The sequence below is a fragment of the Amia ocellicauda genome, chromosome 2 (genome assembly GCF_036373705.1).
Source record: "Amia ocellicauda isolate fAmiCal2 chromosome 2, fAmiCal2.hap1, whole genome shotgun sequence".
Taxonomy (NCBI): Eukaryota; Metazoa; Chordata; class Actinopteri; order Amiiformes; family Amiidae; genus Amia; species Amia ocellicauda.
This window is the reverse complement of record NC_089851.1, coordinates 16,313,675-16,337,867: the sequence shown is the minus strand read 5'-3', so window position 1 is coordinate 16,337,867 and position 24,193 is coordinate 16,313,675. Positions and strand designations below refer to the sequence as shown.

The 24,193-nt window shown below is 36.9% G+C and overlaps 1 protein-coding gene across 11 annotated transcripts in view; it reads right to left on the bottom strand.

The window, feature by feature from the left end:
* Positions 1-5,841: 5,841 nt before the first annotated feature.
* Positions 5,842-24,193, bottom strand: part of dtna (dystrobrevin, alpha) — a 103,413-nt gene continuing 85,061 nt past the window's right edge. For 5 of the 11 annotated variants that reach the window (XM_066719622.1, XM_066719630.1, XM_066719621.1 and 2 more), the window contains 7 exons: positions 23,080-23,176; positions 21,824-21,844; positions 19,744-19,903; positions 17,138-17,227; positions 11,875-12,043; positions 11,184-11,316; positions 5,843-7,456 (listed from right to left, as the gene is read on the bottom strand). In XM_066719622.1, coding sequence (XP_066575719.1) covers positions 7,289-7,456; positions 11,184-11,316; positions 11,875-12,043; positions 17,138-17,227; positions 19,744-19,903; positions 21,824-21,844; positions 23,080-23,176 — 838 coding nt within the window. In that variant the 3' untranslated portion in view covers positions 5,843-7,288. Of the gene's footprint in view, positions 7,457-8,044; positions 8,086-11,183; positions 11,317-11,874; positions 12,044-17,137; positions 17,228-19,743; positions 19,904-21,823; positions 21,845-23,079; positions 23,177-24,193 lie in introns of all 11 variants that reach the window. The other 6 variants (XM_066719626.1, XM_066719631.1, XM_066719629.1 and 3 more) reach the window with 3 other exon arrangements.

Sequence of the window (24,193 nt, the reverse complement as noted above, 5' to 3'; positions counted from 1 at the left end):
CAGCTGGCTCCAGAGACCCATACTGGAGCTGGCTTTTGACATCCCTGTGGTCCTCTAGCCCAGGTTACCATAAATATCACATCAAGCCTGAAGGGATGTGGTGTAGGTTTCTACTGAGACTGCAAACCAACAGTTCTCTCCTTTGCAGCAAAACAGCAAGCTTTTCATTGCAACATTTAAAAAGAGAGCTATAATTAAATCAATTCATGTAATGTAATTATTTCCTCACATAACAATTTAAAAATCCTAGAATAATATAATTCCTGCAGATGGAGGTTGATGGTTTCAGTCATGCCCAGGAGAGATTCCCATCCCTTGTTCTGTCCTTTGTTTCCTTCTAAACCCAGGGGGAAATGGGAGCGCCCTGCTGAGGTGTCATGTGTTTTTGACATTTGTTGGGTTGACATAAGTGTGTTTGGTGTCTTCGTAGCAAAAGGGAATAGTTCCAGTCTCCCTATATTCATTTTTTAATAAGGCAATTCTAAACACAAGGAGGACATGATTAATATTGGCTATCTCTATGAGTCAGTAAATTAGCTAGATGAATATAAGTGGGGTGAGTCCTGGTTTCTTTGTGTCTGTGACATCATGGATTTGGGAGGTGGGAGGTCTTCCACTGCAGACTACTACTCTTTAATTATGCAACTGCCCCTAGGGTATCTAGGGAGCAAACAAAGGCAAAACTTAGTGGTATGATATATTACCTTATAACAAAACACTCAGAAAATAATAGTGAAGATGATTACCAATTGGATATCAATAAATAAAAAACACCCAATATGCTACAAATTAATATACTACAAAGAGGCAATGTCTTGTAACAGAAATAAAGCATGTAGCTGAATAATTTGGATATTTCAGAAATCTAAGTGGAATCATAATAAAATCATCATTAAAGTAATATAATAATAAAATGTTCTGAATTTTCTGAGGTAATACCCCCATCCATATGATTAAATAAAGTTAAACACACATTCTTGAAAGCAATACAAATATAACTTAAAAATAACACCAGGCATTTCTTACTCTGGGCTGTAGGAAACCTAGTGACCTAGAATGGATGAAAATGTTTTCCCCCATAAGTGACTCATCATCTGAACGTCAGACTGATCTACAGCAGAGTGGCCTCGTCCTTTTGCGTAGCAGATTTAATTAACCTCCTGATACATTAAGGAATAACTACATTAGACACTGCTTCCATTTAAGGCGCAGGCCATGCCCTTTTCATGAAAAATTACAGTCTTAGAGGAAAAAAAAAAAAAGATATTTCAAAAGAATCATATGTGGCTGGAATCATACGTACAAAAGAGCATTAACAGACAAACACATCCAGCAATTGAGCATGTTTTTTAGATTTATGAGATGATTGACAAACCAAATCAATAATTCAATTAATGCATTTTAAAATAAATATATTTTACCTCCACCTCATGTCATTTTAGTTTTTCTATATTTTACCCTTTGCATCCAACCTTGAAATGTAAAAGGTATGTGTTTTTTCCCCTAATATTCAGGCAATTATCAAACACAAATATTAGCCCAGTATATATGGTTAGAGGTTAAACACTTTGTAAATGGTCTAGGAGAGGCTTCCCCTGCCTGATTCACAAGAGAAGATATAATGAAGGACTAATGGAGCAGATGGGCCCATCTGTTTCTGTGCTCTTTTGTGGCCAATCACAGGATTTACATACTTTCTCTCCAGCTGAAGGAGGAGTATAGTACACGTCTGGCAGATCAGTGTCTCCGTATACCAATCACAGGGTGTCGGTGTTAAAGGGGTTCAGCAGAAATAATGAACATGTTTGGTCAGATCAAATGACCGGATTTTGTAAAGTATGCAAGACAAATCTACTGATATTCTATCGGTTTAAAAGGGTGTGTAGCATTTAAAATCAAGCCCAAAATGTGCATTTACTTGCATGTTTTCCCTGTATGGTAATTATTTTATTTAAATACATTTGTAATGAATACATTATTGCTGATAAATCTAGCCTCATAATGAAATGGTGCATGCCTTTGTGGTCTGTGCCTTTAGAGTCTCATGTGTTTGCAGTTCTTTATTGTGATTTGATAATATCAAATGTTGCGCTCTTTCTGGAATTCCACTGTCCTCATATTACACAACAATCTCTCGGCAGATAAGGCTACTTTTTTTGGTTACAAACAGCATATCCAAATATCTGGTAGTTTCTGCAGCACTCAAATAATTAAAGGTATAACAAGGCTGTTACATTAAAAAAAAATCTATGATGTTTTAATACTGAAAATGTCAACCTCTCTTAAAATATGGTATTACATTTCTTCATATTAATGTCCCAGAGTTTGATCTAAATCACAAAATACAATTTCTTCACATAGAATAAAAAAATGAAGCAAATTGAAAATGAGACACCTAGTGGCATGAGAAAGAAACAAACTATTCATTTTAATACTGAAACCATTAAATTATACAAAACATTAAAAGGACTGTTGGATTATTAACTATTTTAAAACTGAAATATCCTTTTATTTCCTATAACTTATTGTAAAATAAGTAAAATATGCTGCAGGTTTCCATTGTGTACCTTTAAAGGCTTTATTACTTTTGGAGTGAAAGACCCATGTTTAATTATGCCATAATACGTTATAATAAGGCACAGCATTTGTATATATCTATACACACACTACAGCACCTGGCTTTAAACAGAATAAAAACATATTTAATAAGCATGCTTATATTTTTAAAAATCCTCTTTTTAATGAAGAAATAATTCCATTCCAAAATACAGACACACAGTTAAATATTTTAATCACTTCAAAATATAACATGTCCCAGTTGTTTCCAATACACAAAAAACGATACTTAACAACAATACAAAACAGACATCAGTAGTTCTATTACAATACCAATGAATGACGTGAAATCAGGTTCAGTTAGTGCTTCCACGCTCAGTATATTACTTCTAGTGGTGTCAAGTACAGTAGTAGTGTTAAAAGATTTCTTACAGTTAGTCATGATGACTGGACAGTTTGTACATTTTTGGTTCAAAAACAATGCCTTTCATATTCAGGACACAGCAGTTTCATATGTACAGCTTATTTCAGCTGAATGAACCATTTATTATTAATTTATTATTTTTTCATTATTTATTTCAGCAACCATTCGTTGCAATATTTACATGGTAACACTACAGTAGTGATCTTATGAAAATGGAAGAAAACACATGGAAAAGAAAGGGGCCTGGGTACCGTATGACAGAGACCGAACGAGTGCCTCAGCACCTGACCAAGCTAAATTATGGGATGGGCAGAGCCAGGCCTTGTGCCAGATTCCCCTCTGCTTCCCCTTCCAAATCATAAGAGGGCTCTACAGCCCAGAAAAAAAGGGAATATGTCTGTGCTTCCATAGACATAATTGAGCATTTCATGCAATAAGAAAATACATATCATTTCTCAACAAAGAACACGCCGCCAACAGCTCTACATACTAAAACCCTTCCTCAATCAGACAGTAAACAGCATAAAACATTGTTTAAGTATCAGTTAAAAGTGATCAAATCTTCAATTAAATTGAAAAAAATATATATTTATATGTATGATTAAGATAAGGGGAAGTGAAGTGGGCTCACTCTAGTTTCTTTTTTTTTATCAGCTGCATTCAAAACTGCCCATTATTGAATACCAATTAAACTGGCTTAAGAAACAAGCAAAAACATCCGGATTCGAAGGTGAACAAGAAGAAAACATACAAAAACAACATATATAAAAAAAATAACTATAATCCCAGATCCTTCTCATAGTGAATATATGTTGTCTGTTGACTTGTGTATTAAATGCTACCTGTTATTACATCATAAAGCATTGCAGGCACCCACAAATTGAATAATATGTCCATAGCAATATTGAAAATCTAAACATACTTTATCACTGTATCTCTTCTCTACTTTTTTACCTTCTGTGATGAACAAGTGAATGGAACAGGTGACAGCTAGGTGATGTCCAATGCATTATAGCTGTAATACACATACATACTGTATTCCATATGTATATATACACACACACACACACACACACATTGCTCATTGAATTGGTCTTCACTTAACTTTTATGTGAATCAGAATTGTATTTCATATACTTTATTATTTGTGAAGGGCGTGGAAACCTTTTTCAGACAATATACAAAATTTGGATGATAAAAAAATCCCTATTTCATACAATAATTCTTCAGATATGTAATTAGAAAATTGCTTTATAACAAATTAAAGTCATAATGCAGCACACTGATGAAAGCAAACACCGTTATCGTTATGCTTTCATGTATGAAGTTGGTGATCTGACAGAACATAAAGTGTGCAAGTCTTGGAAATGAATTTCTAAATTACATCAGAGATTTTATTCTCCCTTTGCTTCTGCCTTGAAACGCAGGACAGTTTAATATAAAATGGTAAATAAATAATAAAAGTGATAAATATTCGGACATCCTGGGAAATGGTGAGAAATGTAATTTACACAGATTTAGATATGTGCTGTCCTGAGTCAACTGCTTTCGTATTTCTGTGCTACCATTCAGTTTGAGATTTATTAACTAGAAGTGCTCTGCTATGGTCCGCACAGCAACGTGTATTTTCATTTTAAGGCTGATCTGTAGAGTGAGGGATATAAAATGGCACTAATACATACAGTATTTGGACATAGGCTAAATATGCATATTTCCTGCCACTGCACATACCCAATTTCTGTGAACGAGTGGATCCAGTGAAACGGATGGAAAAACAACCCTGCAAAATATTCAAATAGAAACAAGAAAACGTAGGCCCTTGGATTTGCAGGGAGAAATAAAGCACAATTTTAACTGGGTCAGAAGTATACTTCTATCTACACACAAACACTGAAAAAACATTCAACATTTAAAAGGAACATTTCCTTTTAAAATATTTTAGCATACAGGGACAGTGGTTACACATGCCAAATAAGTGATGGATGCCATATTTCAGATGAGCTTCTAAATCCAATCTCCAATAAGCCAATATCTTTGTGTTGTTTCATGGGGAAAGAGCTAGGAGGTTTGCATATCTGTAAGTAATAAGATGGCTTTGTCCATGAGGAGACAGGGTGAGACACCTCTGAAGTATAGATTTGAAAATGTAGGCTCTTCAACCCATTACTGAAATAGTCAGACTGGTCACAAGCATTTTATTTTTCACAGATTGGAAACTAATATATCATCTTTCATCCCCCCCCCCCCCCCCCAAGTCTGCTAAAACAATCATGGGGACTTTGGCCTAAAGTGTGAAAATAATTGTAAGTAGCTTTAGACTCAGTTCATACATTTAAGCATTTGCAGTAGTTTTGTGAAAATATCATTTTGGTTGAGAACACATTGAGGACTTCTATGGATAATAGAGAGGTCACAAAGTCACACACTTGTTCAGGTTAGGAGAAAAAAAAAGAACAATTGGAGCGCAGCATTACCGAGGAGATTTTAAAAGCACCGGACGCTGATCGCTCCATTCTGTGTTTCGGGCAAAACCAAACAGTGTGTAATGATAGAAATAACAAACTAAGGAACTAACAGCAGAATTGCACCATTGAGTTTTCACCTCTTGATTGCCCTCCCATGTACACTATAAAAATTCAGTTATTAATTTAAAATCCCTGATATGGAATAAAATAAAAAATACAGAGGAACTACAGCATATCTTTGACACATTAAAGTTTGAGTTGATGCTCTATCCTTTGTGCTCGACCCTAAATTAACAGCTTTACAAGAAAAACAGTGCAAGAGGCCACATTTTGAAAGGAAGTAAATTTAGGACACATATGATATACTTCCTTTCATATGTATCCTACATTTATTTCCTTTTAAAATGTGGCCTCTTGCACTGTTTTTCTTGTAAAGCTGTTAATTTATCATATCATATCATGTACACTGTAGGTGTACTTCAATTAAAAAAAAAATACGGTCAAGTAGGTTTACTAATAAAAAAAAGAAAAAAAAAATGAAAGCATATTCTGTGTAAACTTTGCATCAAGTTTCCTAAACCTGTTCATGGCAGCTGTACAAGTAACTTTTTGGTGAAATCAAAGGCTCCTATTTTAACCTTTCTGTGCTGATAAAAAAGAATATGGTCAAATTTAAATTTCTGAGACACAATTATGTAAAGGACACCTCTTCCAATGTCTGATATGCAATTTCCAATTTAACCATAGCTTAAACATATGAAGACAATGTTGTATTGAAACTGTTAACCCTTCAATTTGTTAGCTCAAGTGATACTTGCTATTCTAGACTCCCATCAGTGGCTGTATAAGCCTGCACAGCAGAGAACACACAAGGCCTAAGGTCAGCTAAGGCAGTGCACACCATTTAAAATAATATATATATATTTTAAAAAGCAAAAGCAACAAGCTCACTTTAAAATTACACACAAAAATAAATCTGGAGGCTGAAGTATTCTAGCTAGTCTTTCTTACTCTTCAGAAGACATGCTTGGGTCAAAAAAAGAAAAAAGAAAAACCAAAACAATCAAACAAAAAGATTAAAAACGAATGATCATAGTCATCTGATTTTATGGCACCTGTGGTATATAGACAGCTCAGTTACTGAGATCCCTCAAATCGGTTCACAGTTTTCACTTCGATATGTTGAGGATTAAAAACGATATATTTTTTTATGTTACACGTATCATTTATTTTTAGCAGTGTCACTAGTTTATGTTGGAAATTCTGTACCAGGCAAAAATATATATATTTACAAGAACAATATGGCTGAGCAACTTTGATCAAAACTGCTCTGTTCTAAATTCAGACGTTGGGTTTTAGCTTATAGTTCCAACCATCTTAGGCGCAAAGTCTTTGTGATGCAAATAAAAAGCTTTTGACTATGTTCAGTAATGTATGTTGTCTTGGATGTGAAATGTGCACATAGATGTCCGTGAAGTGTGACTTATTACAACTTGCTTTTATTAAAAAAATCTAAATAAAATCAAAATCAAACTAAAACTCTTCTATTTTGAGAGGATAGCATTTCAGATGTAAACCAAGCATTTATCGGGTAGAGTGTGGGAAAAAAAAAAAAAAATCTAGGTACTAATTTGAATAGTAATAATAGGACTAATAACAACAACAACAAGAATAACAATAATACTGCTATTGTGTCAAACAGCAGCACCAGACCTGGTCTTGTTTTTCTGTCCTGTTAGCTCCAAAGAATGATGATACTGAAGACGCTGTTATTAAAAAGGAACAGCTTCAACTAAAAAGAAAACACACAGCTAACTACAATCTTTAAAACAGTTACAGTGCTCTAGTTGTCAGAGTTGCTGTAGGCTCTTGATTTCAGGAGACGCCTCATGTGTTCATTCCACTCCTCATTCGGGGCCAGCAGCCCCTCCTCGTCATCATCAGTGCGGATACAGCTCTCCTCGTCGTCCGTCCTCACGTAGCTCTCCTCGTCTGTTTGGCTGTAGCTCACCTGGGAAAGGAAACACAGTCGCATCGTTTTGGTGGTTTCTTGCTTTTATCCCAAAAGGCAGGGGTCTGTTAATTTGCACGACAAAATCAAACAAAACAAAAACACTACATTGTTAAGTTTTAAGTCGTCTCCTTCTCCGTCCACTGTGCTCTGCTATCACACGGCCCGAGTCTGGACCCAAACCCAAGTCCGTCCTTCCGTTTTTCTTGTTTTGTTGTAAGAGATCATGCCAAACGGTGCGGTAGTTTGAATAATTATTGCTCACTAGTGTGACAAGGAATCCCCAGTCTGCTTTTGACCCCAAGAGGACACAGAACAGGAACTTTGTCTATTTATTTATCATATTTCACATACCTCAGCCTAATTCTTAACCAATTTCAGTTGTGTTTTTAGTCACATCCAACAACGACATGTGCTTGTATGGGATATGCTTTTAGTGAAAGATAAAGACAATCTGGAGGATGTTTAGATGCAGCACAACACCACTACAATAAGCATGTACTATCAGGCTTCGAAAACCACAAACACACCAGGCAAAGCAGGGCGGTGACAGCGGACATGTAGCAGGTACACCAGAAATATACTTACTTGAAAAGAGAGAAAGAATGTGCTCATTCCTGCAAAGTGACCTAGAGGCAGCAGAGTGTATCAAGAATTTAAAAAAAGAGGAAAGAAAATATAGAACAAAAATAAAAACAAAAACAAAAGAGAGATTTTAGAAGTCTTAAATAAGCACAAAATAAAGTGTAATGTGTTTGAAATAGTAAAAAAAAAAAAAAAAAAAAAGCAAGCTTAATCTTAAAATAGAGGGAAAAAGTAGTGTGTGCCGGACAGAATTGCAAAGCAAAGAAACAAAAATCCTGCTGGAACAGTGTATAGAGACATTGTTAGACATTGTTATTGCTAAAGGTTTAACTCCAGAGGAACTGAATGGTTGAAAAAAAACTTGTCTGTTTGATCCTACAGCACTACAGCTTCCCAGACATAACACATTTCAGTGAACATGCTAAAAAATATGATTATAATTGCACAATCCCACTGATTTACAGAAGTTAGCAGCACTGTAAACAGATATTATGAAGTGTATTTTATATCTACTTTAGTTTATTCTGTGTTTGGAGGAACTGTTAATAGATCTATACATTTATTGTAAGTTGCTTCCTTCATTAATGCACTGCTACAGATGAATATTGAGGTAGAATTAAAGGCCTTGAGAAGACCTGGTCATTTAAAACTACCCAAATCCTATCTAAAGAAGTTTCCGCATATAATGCTGCCTGCATTCCCTGTTACTGAGGTAAACAAATGATGCCTGCGGGACTGAGAGCTGTACCTGTAGCAGGACTCGCTATTTTGTTATAAGGGTCACGTGGCCAAAATGAAGACGCACTTTCGACAAGGTTTCCTGCTCGCTGATTGTGCTATTCTGATATGATGAAAAGCTTGCTGAATCTGAACATGCAGAACCATATTAGTTTACAGTGGTTGTCAAGGAGTAACCAGTAGACCCACTTTGTTCAAAATACTGGATAGTCTGGGTGCAGGGTAACTTTTCTTTGTAGTCGTACCTGGTAAACTTTATAAAAATAAATACTCACTCCCATAATCTACAGATTCAATTTTAAAGCTAAAAATGCAACATTTTGCATTTCTCTTTTGTAGTATTGTTACAATTCCTGAATTGAAGCATATAATTCAAATACAACATTTTATACTGTATTCATCCTAATAGATGAGCACACCCCTATTTCAGATATCCAATTTTGTTTTAATTTGTCTTTGTGATTTTATTTTTGGGTGCATGACCCAAGGTTATTGTTGCTCATGTAATGTGAACAGATTAAAGTAATTAATAAACACAATGTATACAGATAAAATTTGTTTTACTTAAACTTTTATTTAAAGTAAGAACATTAAATAAATAGGAATACTTACATCACACTCACAGTTCTCAACAAAATAGTTCACTTCAACAATTTGGATAGCTTATTGATATCACTATGTGGACCAGTAAATATAATTTTCATGGGGATTTCGAGTCCAGTACCTGTATTTTACCTTTTCCCGGTAACCACGACCGATATGTTCCCACCGTGGGCAATGACATACCGGAAAACGTTCGCCTGATATTTGGGGAAGTGTCCTACAATTTGACCTTGACACAAAACGGCGACCACACACTGTAGCTGTTTTATAGAAGATCACAAAATAAGTTCGCAATCACATTTGGACAAGATTTGCATTGACAAATGGCAATCACATGTCACAACAGCTGTCCTGCCTTTAACATGACTTAATTTCCATTCTTGAAATACTTAATTTGTGTTGTGGTGAGAATATTTAACTTGTGCTGTGGAAATATTTAACGTGTTTTGGTGGAAATATTTTTGTTGCATTTTGCACCTTAGGTCCACTGTAACATATTATTTGGTACCTTTAAGTTTTATTACTCATACATAAATTATATAAATGAATATACAAGTTAGTTCCAGTCCTCGAATCTGAATGGACGAGAGACGTTCCACGAGCACTGATGGTCTGACACCATCAGCACTCGGACGCTTCACTGTGTGTATCACTCCGCCACATTAACCTTTGAAAACAAATAAATGTGTACAATAGTCCCAAGGACCAGCAAACGCACTAGGTTGTTGTCACCAGCTGCCAGCATGTTTGTTGCTTTTCTAATGCTTTTGAAACAATTTTTCTTGTTGAATGAAAAATAGAAATGAAAACAATAATACTTATCAGACCATATTGTTTATGAGATAAACTGTTAACTTTTTGTTTATTGAAGGATGGAAAATATATAGCCTATATGGAAAATAAAATAAATATCTGACCATATTGCGTGTAAAATGTCTGAGTGTTAACTTCTTGTTCATCGATGGATAAAGAATTAAATAAAGCATCTAACAAACTACATTTTGTTAGAAATGTCATTTATATTAGCTTCTTTGTTTATTGAATCGTATACGAGTCACGGCACACACTGGTACGGCACGGCACACAAATCTCTATATCTCACTCACACACGACGTTTTAGAATGCCGGAGGTAAGTGCATAATATGAACTGCAACAGCACATCCTGATATGTGGCGTAAGAAAGTAGTTCCATACACAAGTGCATTTTTTTATGACAGTCCTACGTTTTTTTCTCTTTTTTATTTTCTTGTTTGTTGAACTGTTGTTTATAAGCAATATCACACTCGCAATCGTGCGATATGGCCCTATATCAGCACTGCTGTGATTACCTACGGCCTCGTGCCTGTGGCCGAATCACAGCAGTGCTGATATAGGGCCATATCGCACTTTTGCTTGTGTGATATTGCTTAAATACAGTTTTTTCTAAAAACAATCTGATAAAAACACAGATTTCTTGTTATATTATGTTCTATACATTATAGTTAGTTTTATAACCTACATTTTATTTAAATTAATGTTGTATTTGAGGAAAAAAGTACACTGTACACTATACACTATATACACGGTCTATGAGAAGAAGTTACCCTGCAGCTGCTCTGTCCGGCATTTTGAGTGCAGAGAATCACGGGTCTGTGGATTTATTCCATTTCCATCTAAACGAATACCGTTCTGCACGTTCAGGTTCAGCAAGCAAGTCATCATATCACAATATCTCAACCAGCCAGCAACTAACTATATCGGAAGTGCATCTTAATTTTGGCACTAACGACCCTCCATAATTTGTGCCCACTTGCTCCTCACCATGTAGGTTTTCTCCTGCTGGCTCTGTTTCAGGTACTCTTCCATTTTCAGCTCATTTTCCAGCTGGCGAACAGAGTCATTCTCATAGCTCTCATCATCTGTCCTCACAAAGGAGTCCCCATCGTCTGTGCCACTGTCAACCAAAGCAGCAGGAAGAGACAAACAGAGATGCGTGAGTTTATCTACACAGGCCTGTCTGGTTTTGAAAAGAGGACAGTCGCTGAGTCATGCTCAACTGATGTACTGAACTGTACAGCTTTGGAAAACTGCAGGAGAGTATTTTGTCTGAGCAGTCCTGTTGGGCCACACTCTCCTAATATATCTGCACTACTCACTATACAACAATTTTTCTGTGAACGTACAAAAAGAATGGTTTAGAGCTCTTGATCAATGTGTGTGCTCGTTATTCTGATAAATGTTAGTGTGACTGATGTGAATTATGTCAGTATTCATATAGACAGATGTAAAGGAAATATCTGAATTACCACATCTGGAAAATAAGCTTATTTCGTAACATCTGAAAAGGGCAATTTGATTGGTTATTTTACAGAAGCTAAGGGAACATTTAGAACATTCTGAAAATAACAGATTTTCTTCTGCAGAAAGACTACAAACTGTACAGGTCAGATCTTGATGACCTTGCCCCACACAGCATTCTTTCCAGAGATCTAGACAGGGAGCCGGTATTTACATGTCACTGCGGAGGGTGCCTGAGGCCGTGGCGCTGTGGTGATACCCTGGTTTTCTGGCATGAATCTGTGCAAGGAAGGCCTTCTCTGAGGTGGGTGAGGGGACCAGATCATCAAAGTGGGCACGCCCGAAGTCTGAGTCCACGTTGCTCTCCGTTTCGCTGCCAGCTTCTAAAAAAACAGACAGTGTGAACAGGCTCTTGGCCTATAGTTGTAAAATGAAAAACTTATTTAAACAATACATAACCATGTATTTTCTCATTGTCACTGAAACAGTTAGTTGATCATGTGCTTGATTTTCCGTTTTCCTTGCGCAATTAATCATTGGCGTGCACAAGAGAATACACAAAAACTCAATGGGTATGACAGTTCTTTTTATTTAGTGTTATTTCTTTTCTCTATTTGAAACACTGCTGTAATGCCTAATCACTATTCAGCCTGTCCTCACTTTTGCATCCTCTTTCTACAACTGACAGCAAAAAGCATCCTATGAAAAGTAATGTGCCGCCTCATACTCAAAACATGATCTGAAAAATGTGAACCAGAGGATAGGAACGGCTTGTTTTTACATCACATTCTAGTCACATGGTGATACCAGAATCCCAAACCAGAAACTAAGGCAACCAGGTCATCTTAGCACTGCTACTACAATCTGCCAGCAACATACAGAATAAAATTGCACCACAAATACAGTTCTACCAATTGCAGAACACTAGGGCTGATTCTGCACTCAAGACTCAAGCCAAATCCTGTTTTTGACCATGTTAGTAACTTGGGATCCAAGTACTCCTGTATTTGAAATAAACAACACATTTACATTCACTTAACTTCAGTAAAGTTATGACTTCTGTTGAGGACATGTTTTACACAAATTAAAAAAGCAGAAGAAAAAACAAGTAAGAACCCTAAAAGCTCTCTCTATGTATTTAATTGAGTAGAATGTAAATAAAACATTATTTTAGTGAACTTGAGAAAGGCAGAGTTTTCATATTTTAAAGCAATACATTCTATTCATAGGTACATAGGCTGCCAGAATCACATGCTGATATGTTTAAGTTTTGTATTTCTCCCACACATTTTTTTTTCTCCAGTATATTTGTACCTCGGACATAATCCCAGCCAACTTTCCATAACCTTTTGAGAGAGATATTGCTGTAACTGTTTTCAAGAGCATGCTGGTTTACAAAGGTCAACAGTTCTTTAACTTACACCAACAGTCTTTTACTAATATGTGTGCTTAGTTTGTGTACATTTTGTACATGATGCCCAGATCTTCATTTATTTTCCCTCTTCTGCCCCCCTCATCCCCTCTTGCATCCCCCTCTCTGCTATCTCCTCCTGGATGCACTCACATTATTTGAAGCTTAACCTTTCCAAATCTGATCTCCTCATCTTTCCCTCCTCCTCTTCACCTTCTACTGATCTCTCCATTTCAATTCCACTGGAATCTACCACACTCTTTTCCGCTAAGAAACTGGAGTCACTCCTATTCCACTTGGACACACACCTACCAATTCTTCCTGACCAATATATACAGAATCCTCCCCTTCCTCTGCTCAGCCCATTATTTAACTATGCTTCCATATGCTCCTGTGTATTGTGACTTCTCTTATGCCTACCCCTCCTCTCCTCCTTTAGCACATAGCTAGGACTTATTATGTCTGCACTTGTTACCTTATTGTACGAGGATGTATGCTTATTGTACTGATTGTTCTACTGCAACTGCTTTAAAATTGTATTTTATATTACTGCACTTTTGTAATGCTTTAAAATATTTATTGTGTGAACTGTAAGTTGCCCTGGAGAAGGGTGTCTCCAAATAAATAAATAATAAATCAACAAGGAATAACATAGGGCTCTCCATCTCCCAGTGTAAAACTGCTGCTGTAAAGAACTGTGGGTTTGTCCAAAATACTTTTTCATGTTATATAGATTAGCTTTTCACTTTTCACTTTTCAAGTAGACTGAGGTGAACCTGCAGTGCTCTAACAGCTTTTAACATCTCCACATAAATGAATACAAGAACAACAACTCTAATTGGTTTCAATGCCTGTGGCTGTTTCTGATGGTACTATAATGTAAAAAAGGCAGTCCTGGAGATTGTGGCGTGCATTTGATATTGTAATAACTATCTGCAGTGCAATAACCTTGATTGAACTGCTCCCAATTCACCCGCTCCTTGATTAGCTAAATATGCATTTGACAAAATTTGAAAAGTAATTTTTTAACCATTCAAAGTGTACCTTAACAACATTAGTGACATACAGTTGCTTAAGTGATTCTTTTCAGTTTTCTATTAATCTAAAACACCCTCCAGCTTGTTTAAATAGCAAACACAATAAAATACAATAAAACCTAAACACTACTGTAGAAGTAAGACATATCAACACTGTACCATACTGTACACTATGACTGTGTTTTACTCCACTGAATGGACAGGTTTATAATATTCTGTACTGTAGTACACATGAAACGTGAGAGAGGACCTAGGTACAGTGAAATACTACCTGATCTTCGACTACATGCCCTGCACTTTCCGCACATAAGATTTGAAAGCAAGCAGACAGAAGCGAAAGCTGAGGCCTATATGACAATCTATAAATTTTAATATTTATTTTAATATATTTTCACTTTTATCTAAGGTTGAACCACAAATTATTTCCAGCTATTTCCAAAACTGGCACTAGCAGCATTGCGCTTGTCTAGACCATTTCAGACATGAACTCCAACTGGTTTGTCTCTAGCCATACTGTAAGAAGTCTTTCCCCCCCAAGTGTTCAACCCAAGATAATCAAATTAGCAGCTTGCAGCCTAAAAGGATGATAAAGATCTACTATCTCTATCGCAGGACACAAATCTCAGGCAGAAGGCCGCCTGACCTCTGTGAGCAGCATCATGGGGGGCAGGGGCTAGTAGCTACGTTTGGGTAGGACAGGCCAACTTACCCCTGTACAGTCCGTTCTGCAGTGTGTCCTCATCCTCACCCCCACTGCCATCTTCTGCAGGGACCAAGTACAGCTCTTTTAAGCTCCTACTTATATAGCGGTAACTAAATTCATTTCACAGTGGTGCTGCTATGCTATGTCCCCTGAAATACAACAACTATGGCTGAATGAGAGGAGAACTTCACCTATACGTAATGTAAAGATCCCACTGTCATTTCCCTACTTCCCTACTAAAATCACTAAAAAGCACAGTAGGGATTGTTAGTGGCAGAACATTTGTGAATGCAATGCATTTCTTTAATCGTCTTTACTGCCACATCAAGTACTGCACATTAGACCTATAAACAATGTAATGTTTTTAAAGGTCATTCTCGCTTGTGTCCCAAGGCAGAGGCTCACTAAAAGAGAAGGCCTTGTCTGTGCTTAATGACACCGTGATGCTTTAGTTAAAATAAATGACTTCTTTAATCTGACTCCAGTGACTGTGTCTCAAGGGCCACCACAGATCACTGAGATGCAGGTCAGTGCTCATTTTTTCTCTTTCTGATACTTATGCAAATTCCTGAATATGACTGAGAAGAATGCAGATGTTACCTAGAATGCACTTCATGAAGCTACTGCTAGGTTCAATGGTCCAGGTCATTCAATTCAATGAAATGGATTTGAATCTGTAATACGAATTAAGGCAGACTAGAGTTTATCACCAAAGCACTGACTGGTGAAAAGCTTAGGATGAAATGTGTCTCAGAATTTCTTTCAGAGATGACAGTTGGAGCAAATATGAAAAGTAATCTCCTTCTGAATAAAAGCAGCGAATATTATCATGCCAATTTACCTTCAAGTTATGAAGGGGAAAAAATGAATATGTGAAACACTTACACTATAAATGCTGTGTGTATATTAAGCATATAGACTATATAGAAAAAACAAAGCAGGAGATGGAAGTGGGGACAGGAGGGGGACGACACCTGAGGGACATTTGAAGAAGCTGCCATAGTAAAAAACACAAAACAAAACAAGAGCAACAAATGGAAGAAAAACAAATAAACCACCAAAATAATCTTAGGGACAAAAGATGCAGTATATATTTTCATTATTCCTCCAAATTTTAAACAATGGGAATCTACCCACACTTTCTTGAATTTTCCTTGGTTATGTTATTTTACCAAACCCATCTAAGACTGTCCAATGGCTTTAATTGATTTGGAAACCCCAACTAATCTCAACCTTGTACCCAACCATTAGGGAGGGGGATCAAAGATCAATGAGCAGTTTTGAATCCCATAGTCTATAATTGTTCATTCACTCAGGGACAGCTGTCACAGTGTTACTGCCTGTTGGAGGACGCGGATCAGATTAGCCTTTCCTTCTGCGGCCCCACACGCCACTTACTGACTGTCCACACAGCACGACTGATAAGCATATTTACCATTGGGAGAACAGAGCACAATGCTGCTGCAGAGGTCTGGTCCAAATCCAGCAAGGTGTAGCACCATGAACCACGATGTTTAAATAGCAGTCACTGAGTCACGGTCGACCTGAGCTGACCCTTTTATTCCAGACAGGTGATGAGATTGACTCTCATCTCATCTTCTCTCTCTGACCAGTTTATACAGTAAAAGCATTTTTTTTTCTTCCACAATGCTACTTAAAATCCTGTTTAACCTGAAATCCCATCGTGTTTTAAATTCAAAATAATTTATAAGATGGCAACACTTTAGAGCAGGAGGTGCAAATGACATGTATAGTGCGTTATAATCTGAAATATTAATTATTACACTGTTCATAACCAGCTACTACTACTATCTGACAAACACAAATTGTTCCCATATGTTCACATTTTATACATCAATAAATCTGTGCTAATAGATTTGTTTAAAAATAACGTATGAAGTAATGAACTCCTGAACTAAAATGTTACCATACACTGCAATAAGGAAATACTCTTTCGAAAATGTAAAATAATGTGTCTTGTTAAATACTGCATCTTTTCAAAAACAGAATGTGGGTAACTGAGAACAAAAAGGTAATAATCTCTAAACTCCTTCCATGGTTTACCAGGACACATTTTACACTCCTTGTATAAAAATAAAATAAATCAACCAACAGGAATGCCAACATATGTGCAGATAAGCAAGAAACAATTAAATACACTATATATGTATTTGACAGCCTATTAAGACATAGCTCATACGAATGTAGGAACACAGTATTGCACAGTGCTCAGCTGATGACTGACTGACAGAAGCTCTACTGGCTGTGCCTGGCAGTGCTGCCCATTACTGTGGCATGCCCCCCATTGTTTCTGTGCATCTCCTACCTGAGTTGAGCTCCTTGACAAGTGATGACATAGTGTTTGTGATGGAATCAGCAGCCACCAGCAGGTCATTTCTTAAATTCCTCCTGGAGCCTGTAAAACACAGAAGCCATGTTAGGAATGAACTCAAAGTCACAAGAGCTTTATTCTTTGTAAAAGCCTGTTTAAGTGCTTTCTATTTCTTGTTGCTTGGCAACACCAAGACCGTGAACAGGCTTTCAGTGTTCAAATATGAATCTCCTGAACCTGCTGAGGGCGCACTCGTCCTCTACAGACTAACAGCAGTCCTGTCATAAAGCTTGGTATCCTACTAGTGTGTGTTTATTTTTGATTTTTTTAACAAAACAAAATATTTGCTTACACCATAATTGTTCATAAATCATTTCTACTGCCGGTTTGGCAGGATACACCTCAAAGTGTGGTTCACATTTCAGGATGAAAAGGGAAAAGAAATGCTGTACATTGAAACAAAGGGAAATATGACATATAAACATATAAATGCACAAATGCAAATCATGTCACAAAACTGTGAAAAGAACAAATACAAAAACCTTTTTTTCTAGGTAGTGCAACCTAGTAATTTACTGTGGGAATAGTTCATTGATCTTTTTGAGAATATCTTCTAAATCGATGTGTTTGAGACTGAATTTGAAGACAGTTTACTTTTCTGTGTGTTAATTGAAAGATGGGTGAAAAACTCAGGCAAGGGGGAAAGGAATGAAGCAACAGACATAATAAACCTGTTATTTCTACTACTCCAGTGCTTTCTATGGTCTGACACAGAAAGATCAGCGCCTCTGTATTAAACCAGGACTCACACCAGGACTCAAAAGAAGCTGTCTCATAAAGACATCTCTCTGTAGGTTCAGAAAGCCACAGGTCTCAGACAACAATCCCCCACCCCTTCTCCCTTCATGTAAGACCATTCATCCAGCATTACAACTGCCCCTGCAAGGACACAATCATGCTTTCATTTGCATACATGCTCTGTAGTTTGCAAAAACCTAAGACAACAATAACAAATAATCCATCTCCAGTGAAATGGCTGTTAGTAAAAATTGTTGACATTTCATATAAACGTTCATCATTTCAATAGGACAGAACTGCACTGTCATAGCAATTGAAATTGGCATATATCCCATTATCAGTCACAAGGGGGCACTGCAGACAAAGGATTGGGTCTGTACCACGTATGACATCATTTCATCTGCAGAGACCTTGCAGGCATAAAACACAGAAGTAGCTATATTCACATACCCTGCAGAAGGATAGTAATGTTAAGAATATTCAGATGTATTCTTTTAACATAAGAATAAGAGAGATGGCAGATTTTCAGATAGATGGAAAGGAACGTGACAGAAGGCAGAAAGTTTTAGCTGGGTTTAAAGTTTCTAGACGAGGTTAAATAATAAAATATGGTAGAGACCATCGTTTTAAATCAGGCACCGATGAGGAATATATGTTGCATTAGTAAAGAAACAAACAATCAAATATAAATACATACATACAATTATATATATATATATATATATATATATATATATATATATATATATATATATATATATTATTATTATTATTTTTATTTCTTGGCAGACGCCCTTATACATACACACATATATAATTGTAAATTGTATGTATATGTGTTACTATAATGCGTCCATTGCTATCCATTGCTAGTTTTCTTTTGTTTACCTAGTCATGTAACATCTTTTCATCTGCCACTATCCTGTTCTTTCCTTCACATCTTGCACCGACATTGCGTTTGGCATGGCAGCACAGTCCCCTCCCCTTTCCCTTTTGATATCTCACAAGGGCACGGGCCCTCTGTCTGCCCTCGCTCTGATTTGTTTATCACTTACCTCTCTCCGAGCAGATGGCAGCTTCAAGAGTCGGAGGCTGTCCCTAGTGTCGCTGAGCAAACCGCCTAATTAGGGTTTCTACAAACAACATGCTCTCTGAGGCAGCACAAAGGCTCACATTGTTAACCACCGCACACCAGCCCCGGAGCCTGGCAGGGTTCACTCTACCTGTTGGGATATTATATGCTATAATGATCTGAACTGATGTGGTTTTCTAATCTTTTGCAGATTTGGAATGAAAATCACCCTTTGATGCGCCATGATTGTACACTGTGGCAGAAAGGTGACGCTCACACTTCTGTATGCAGTAATGCTCCTCCTCTACCTCTCAGAGCATGATGATTGCAGACACTACGAGCTCATTCACTTGGATATTTCAAGAACCAGCTCTGATGAGGTCCTCTGATCAATACATTACTGGCAGCGAGACAGATATAATGGCCTAAATTATCTCTGCGCTTCATGTACCTTTCCCATGTCCTTGGGGTCAGCATGGCGTCTGAATTCAAACACTGTATAACACACCAGGTGCAGAGTTTTGCTTGCACAGCTGTGCTTTATGAATGTAGCATCCCACGAAAGTGTCGGACAGATTTGAAACTCTTAATACAATAAAATGCTTTACACCAGTTTTAATCTGGAGAAAACAAAACAAAACAAAATCCTGATTAACACAGCCTCCAGTCTTTGTTCTTGGGGGTTTTCTACTGTACCCATGAGCTCAAAAGGGTTAAGAGCCCAACCTACTCTGAGCAAAGGCTTCCTGCACGTCCCCTCCAACGCCGGTGAGCGAATCCTGAGGTGTGTGGGTTGGAGTGGAGCAGGCTGACGCAGAGCGGATAGGCATTGGGATTGGCCGGCTGATCGTATGGCTGGGGGATGAACGAGGGGAGCCTGCCCCCTGGGTCTGAAACAGCGAGAAGGGGTTATTAATATCAGTAGGGCTTACCGTCAGTGAAGGGTGAGGGACTACTTAACACATGAAACCCCCTCAATTGAGCCCTGCCACTGGAAAACCATAACTAAGGTCATTACTGTAACCCTCACCATGAGAGAAAACATTAGGGTCTCTTATTTTAGGGTCTGACCAAACAAAGGCAGTGGCAAACTGCTTGGATGCTATTTTAGGCGTTGCATATGATCATTCTGTTCAATTAAATATAACATTAAAAACATTTTAAACATTAAAAGCCTACATAAAACAGAATCTGACTCAGCAAATGGTCCGTATCTGTTCCTAAATAGTGCCGATGTGGCATAATGACATTCTGGCTTATTCACATCAGACAATTTCAAAACGCAACGAATGCCCATGCTGTTAGAAATAAGGCTCTAATGTGACATTCTGATTAATTGAAACCCAGCAAAGATAAAGTGTTTGAGAAATAAAACAGAATTCAAAGAACAAAAAATAGAAAGATTAAAAAAATAGCAGGATAAATGTAACAATACAGTAAATGTAAAGTGGGAACAATTCACATATTCACATTGAACAGTGCAATGATGGTAAAGTAAGTAAATTAATAAAGATAAAGATGAAAAAAATTGTTTTTTTCCTTTTGGAGTGAAAGGTCACAACAGGGATGATTTCAGAAGGAGCTGTTTCTGATGACCTGGTACACTATGCATGTTTAATTGCACACATGACATGTTATTTGATCAGTCAATGTCTTTAAAAAATGTTGCATTGTATGTTTTAGTTAATACTACATGGTCCTTCAAAGGCATAAATGACATTCATACGAAAAGGCATCTTTTGTTCATCTACATGGAAATGATGAACTGTAATTGAGCTGATAAATGCACTTTGAATTTTTAATCGTTTCAGTCTCAAGATGTTAATCTCTTTATTTTGGTTTGAAGGATTTTTTAAAAATGCAATACTAAATGGCTGGTAGCTTTGTTTTTATGAAGGAAGTCCTAGATATTTGATAATTGTTCAGAACATACAGCGCATAACATGCAAATCAATTTATAACTTTTTTGAAATGCGTTTTTCTGGATTTTTTTGTTGTTATTCTGTCTCTCACTGTTAAAATACACCTACCATTAAAATTATAGACTGATCATTTCTTTGTCAGTGGGCAAACGTACAAAATCAGCAGGGGATCAAATACTTTTTTCCCTCACTGTAGTTAAACAAGCCTTTTCTATTGAAGAAAATTGCATATTCTTAAACAAGAGAAAAATGTTATACATGGATTGTTTCTTTTCTATTTAATATTCAGCCCTGGTCAAACAAATGTCCAGAAAATATGTTCACCTAGAATCATCCCTCTCCATATTTGGTGGCACATGTACTTTTTGCAACTAATTCCGTTACCAAACAAACACCGGGGACTAACAGGATTTTGTGGACACCCGGTACACAGTGATAACTTGTCAGTTTTATAGCTTAAAAAAAATACTTGTTTATTTTCCCACAAACATAAAAAATGTTTTTCCATTCGCCAAAGCTCAGAACAGCCAAACACATCTGGTGCCGTTACTGCTTAATATCCACCGGTATGACATCTAGAGAAAAACATCTAGAGACCATTAGATATTGCAGCAACCCATGTGGTTAATGTGGTCAATGTTAGCCCGTAATAGTGTTTGGAACTGTTTTGATAGTCAATGTTATTATTTTTAGGTCACTGCATACAGCTTTTCACAAGCCATTTCATACACACCGAGTTATTAGCCATTCCACTCGACAAATAAAAAGATGAAAGCTCAACCCCAAAGCCTCATACAAATGGGGGGAAAAAAGCAAAATAAATTGAAACCCTTAGGATGGTAACCTGCTGTATTAATGTAAGGTTTAGACTCGTTTTCACAGACTTACTGGTTGTTTCATTTCTTCCTCCTGTTGAAAAAATGTATGAGGAAAATACATAAAAGGGCTGGGGAATACTTGTTTTTAACATATATTTACACCATTTAAATTACAGTGTGTCCCAATACAACCATGCCACTAAGAGTGAACAGGTTAGTTTATGAACATGTGATCTAGGTTTGCCAAGCCCACGTGATTGCTTTAGAGCTGGTGATGTTTTAGATCAACACATATCTACCTGAAACAAAGAACACAGACAGTGCATCCCAGCATAAGTAACCCAAATATTTTATCATCTGCCCCCAATCCCCACCTGACAATGTTCTGAGGTATAGAATAATAACATCACATACCCTCCATAACCATAATCTAGCATTTGAAAAACAAATGATGTATTCTGACAGCTAGGCATGCACAACATTTAGAAAGTAGCATAACAGTTGTGAAGTTAATGCGGCTCAGCTTCCACAAATAAACCCTGTTCTGTAAGGACAGTTTTAGCAGCAGTGGCAAACAGTTTGTGCCTGTGGCTGAATAACTCCCACAATTTATCTTATCAGTTATTATTCTCTCCAAATCTCAAGTCAGGGGAAAAAAAAATAATCAAAAACTGTAATCCATAATGAAATGGTAACAGATCATAAAGAACTCCAGCAACATGTAACTGCCTTATCTTTCCTTAAAAAAAGATCACCTTAGACCTTTTTTAAAGACCGAAATTAGGAACAAACCAAAACGCCAAGCTGGTTGTATTATTTTACATAAAATCAGATGTCATGAAAACTTCCACAATTTTGCTTTTCTACATTGGATTTAAAGTTCTAGTAACGGAAGTGCATTAAGTTGCATCACAAAACAGACAAACAAAAAACTAACATTTAAATTAGTTATGATGTCAGTTACACTATGGTAAAGAAGACCTACAATCAATAGACCTCTTCCAGCATATTGACAAGTCTCTTTCCAGCAATATGTCCAACAGGTGAGCTGACTATCCTTGTGTTATCAGTTAAGCAAGTGTGAGGGATTCATATTCAGCAGTGAACTGATTTGCTAACCTTCAGCAGACTATAAACTGAGATAAAGGACTTCAGGTGTTGAATGAGTTAATGCACTACCTTGAGCAGATTGCAGATTATTTCAGGAAGGTGTTTAAATACAATGGATGTAGCCTGTTTTTAGCACTTTGTTAAGGGAGTCTCCTATAGTTAGCAATTTAATAACAGATCTTTATAACACTGGCTGTTGATGAAGATGCTACACACCTTGAGCAGTTTCATGAGTCCCTCAAGCTGCACCATGAGTTCCCTGCGGCTCTCCTGTAGCGCGGACATCCTCTGCTCCAGCTCATCCTTGCGTTGCCTGCGAGGAGAGGGAAACCAGGGATCAGGCTGTGCGCGCTGCTCAGCAGGCCCATAAATTCCCTCCGAAGTCTTGGAATACTAATGAGGCTACCAATCAGTTTTAGGGTCTGTTCAATCTTTTCACCCGCGTCTGACCCGATGACTTTGCAGACAGGTCTATTACGACTCTCGAAGATTTAATCCTGCTCACATATTACCTGCTGGCCTCATACCAGGGAAGAGTAGACTCATTCTCCAGTGTTTGTGCACACCTTTCACAAGTTGTATTACAAGGAAATCCACCCATAACTCTCCAAATAGTAAGAATTATAAAATAGCGAGGAATGATTTAAAACGTCAATGGTGTATTGATCACCTTCTTCTCAGTGATATATCCTGATTAAGCCTTTCTTTATTAACACAGAATGTATAATGTATGTAAAAAACAACATATGAATCCAAATTAACATGTATTTATACTAAAGTAATACAAAAATTACTACAAAAGATTTTGAAGTGAGTATTTAAGCAATTAGGAAATAACACGTACTACCCAGGAACAAAAATTGTGTTACATAGTGTAATGGGCTACTAACAAAATTACACTCCTAACAAAATGAACTGATTTCAATATTCTCAGCATCTGTAGAAAACAATGTATCCTGCTGTTTAACTCTGAAACAGGGATGGCCATATATATATAAAAACTTTTGATATTAAAACTGCTGATATTAATTCCTGGAATTGAAATACTTAATTATTTGTACTATATGAATTATTCTACAGTTTTTAATTTTGGTAGATTACAAACTCTATACTATACTGGTTTTGAAAGGTCGCTCAAATATATATTACAACCAACAGTGTGGCATTCTGCCAGTAAAATGGCAGATTGACAGGTAATTCATTTGGGGTGCTTGACTAGTTCATAGTTGAAATCACATATAAAATGAAAATCACTTAGTCTGTGATTTCCAAACTTGCTTTTATTTGACTAAACCAAGTGACAGGGCAGAGTGGGTCCAGTACCCAGGGA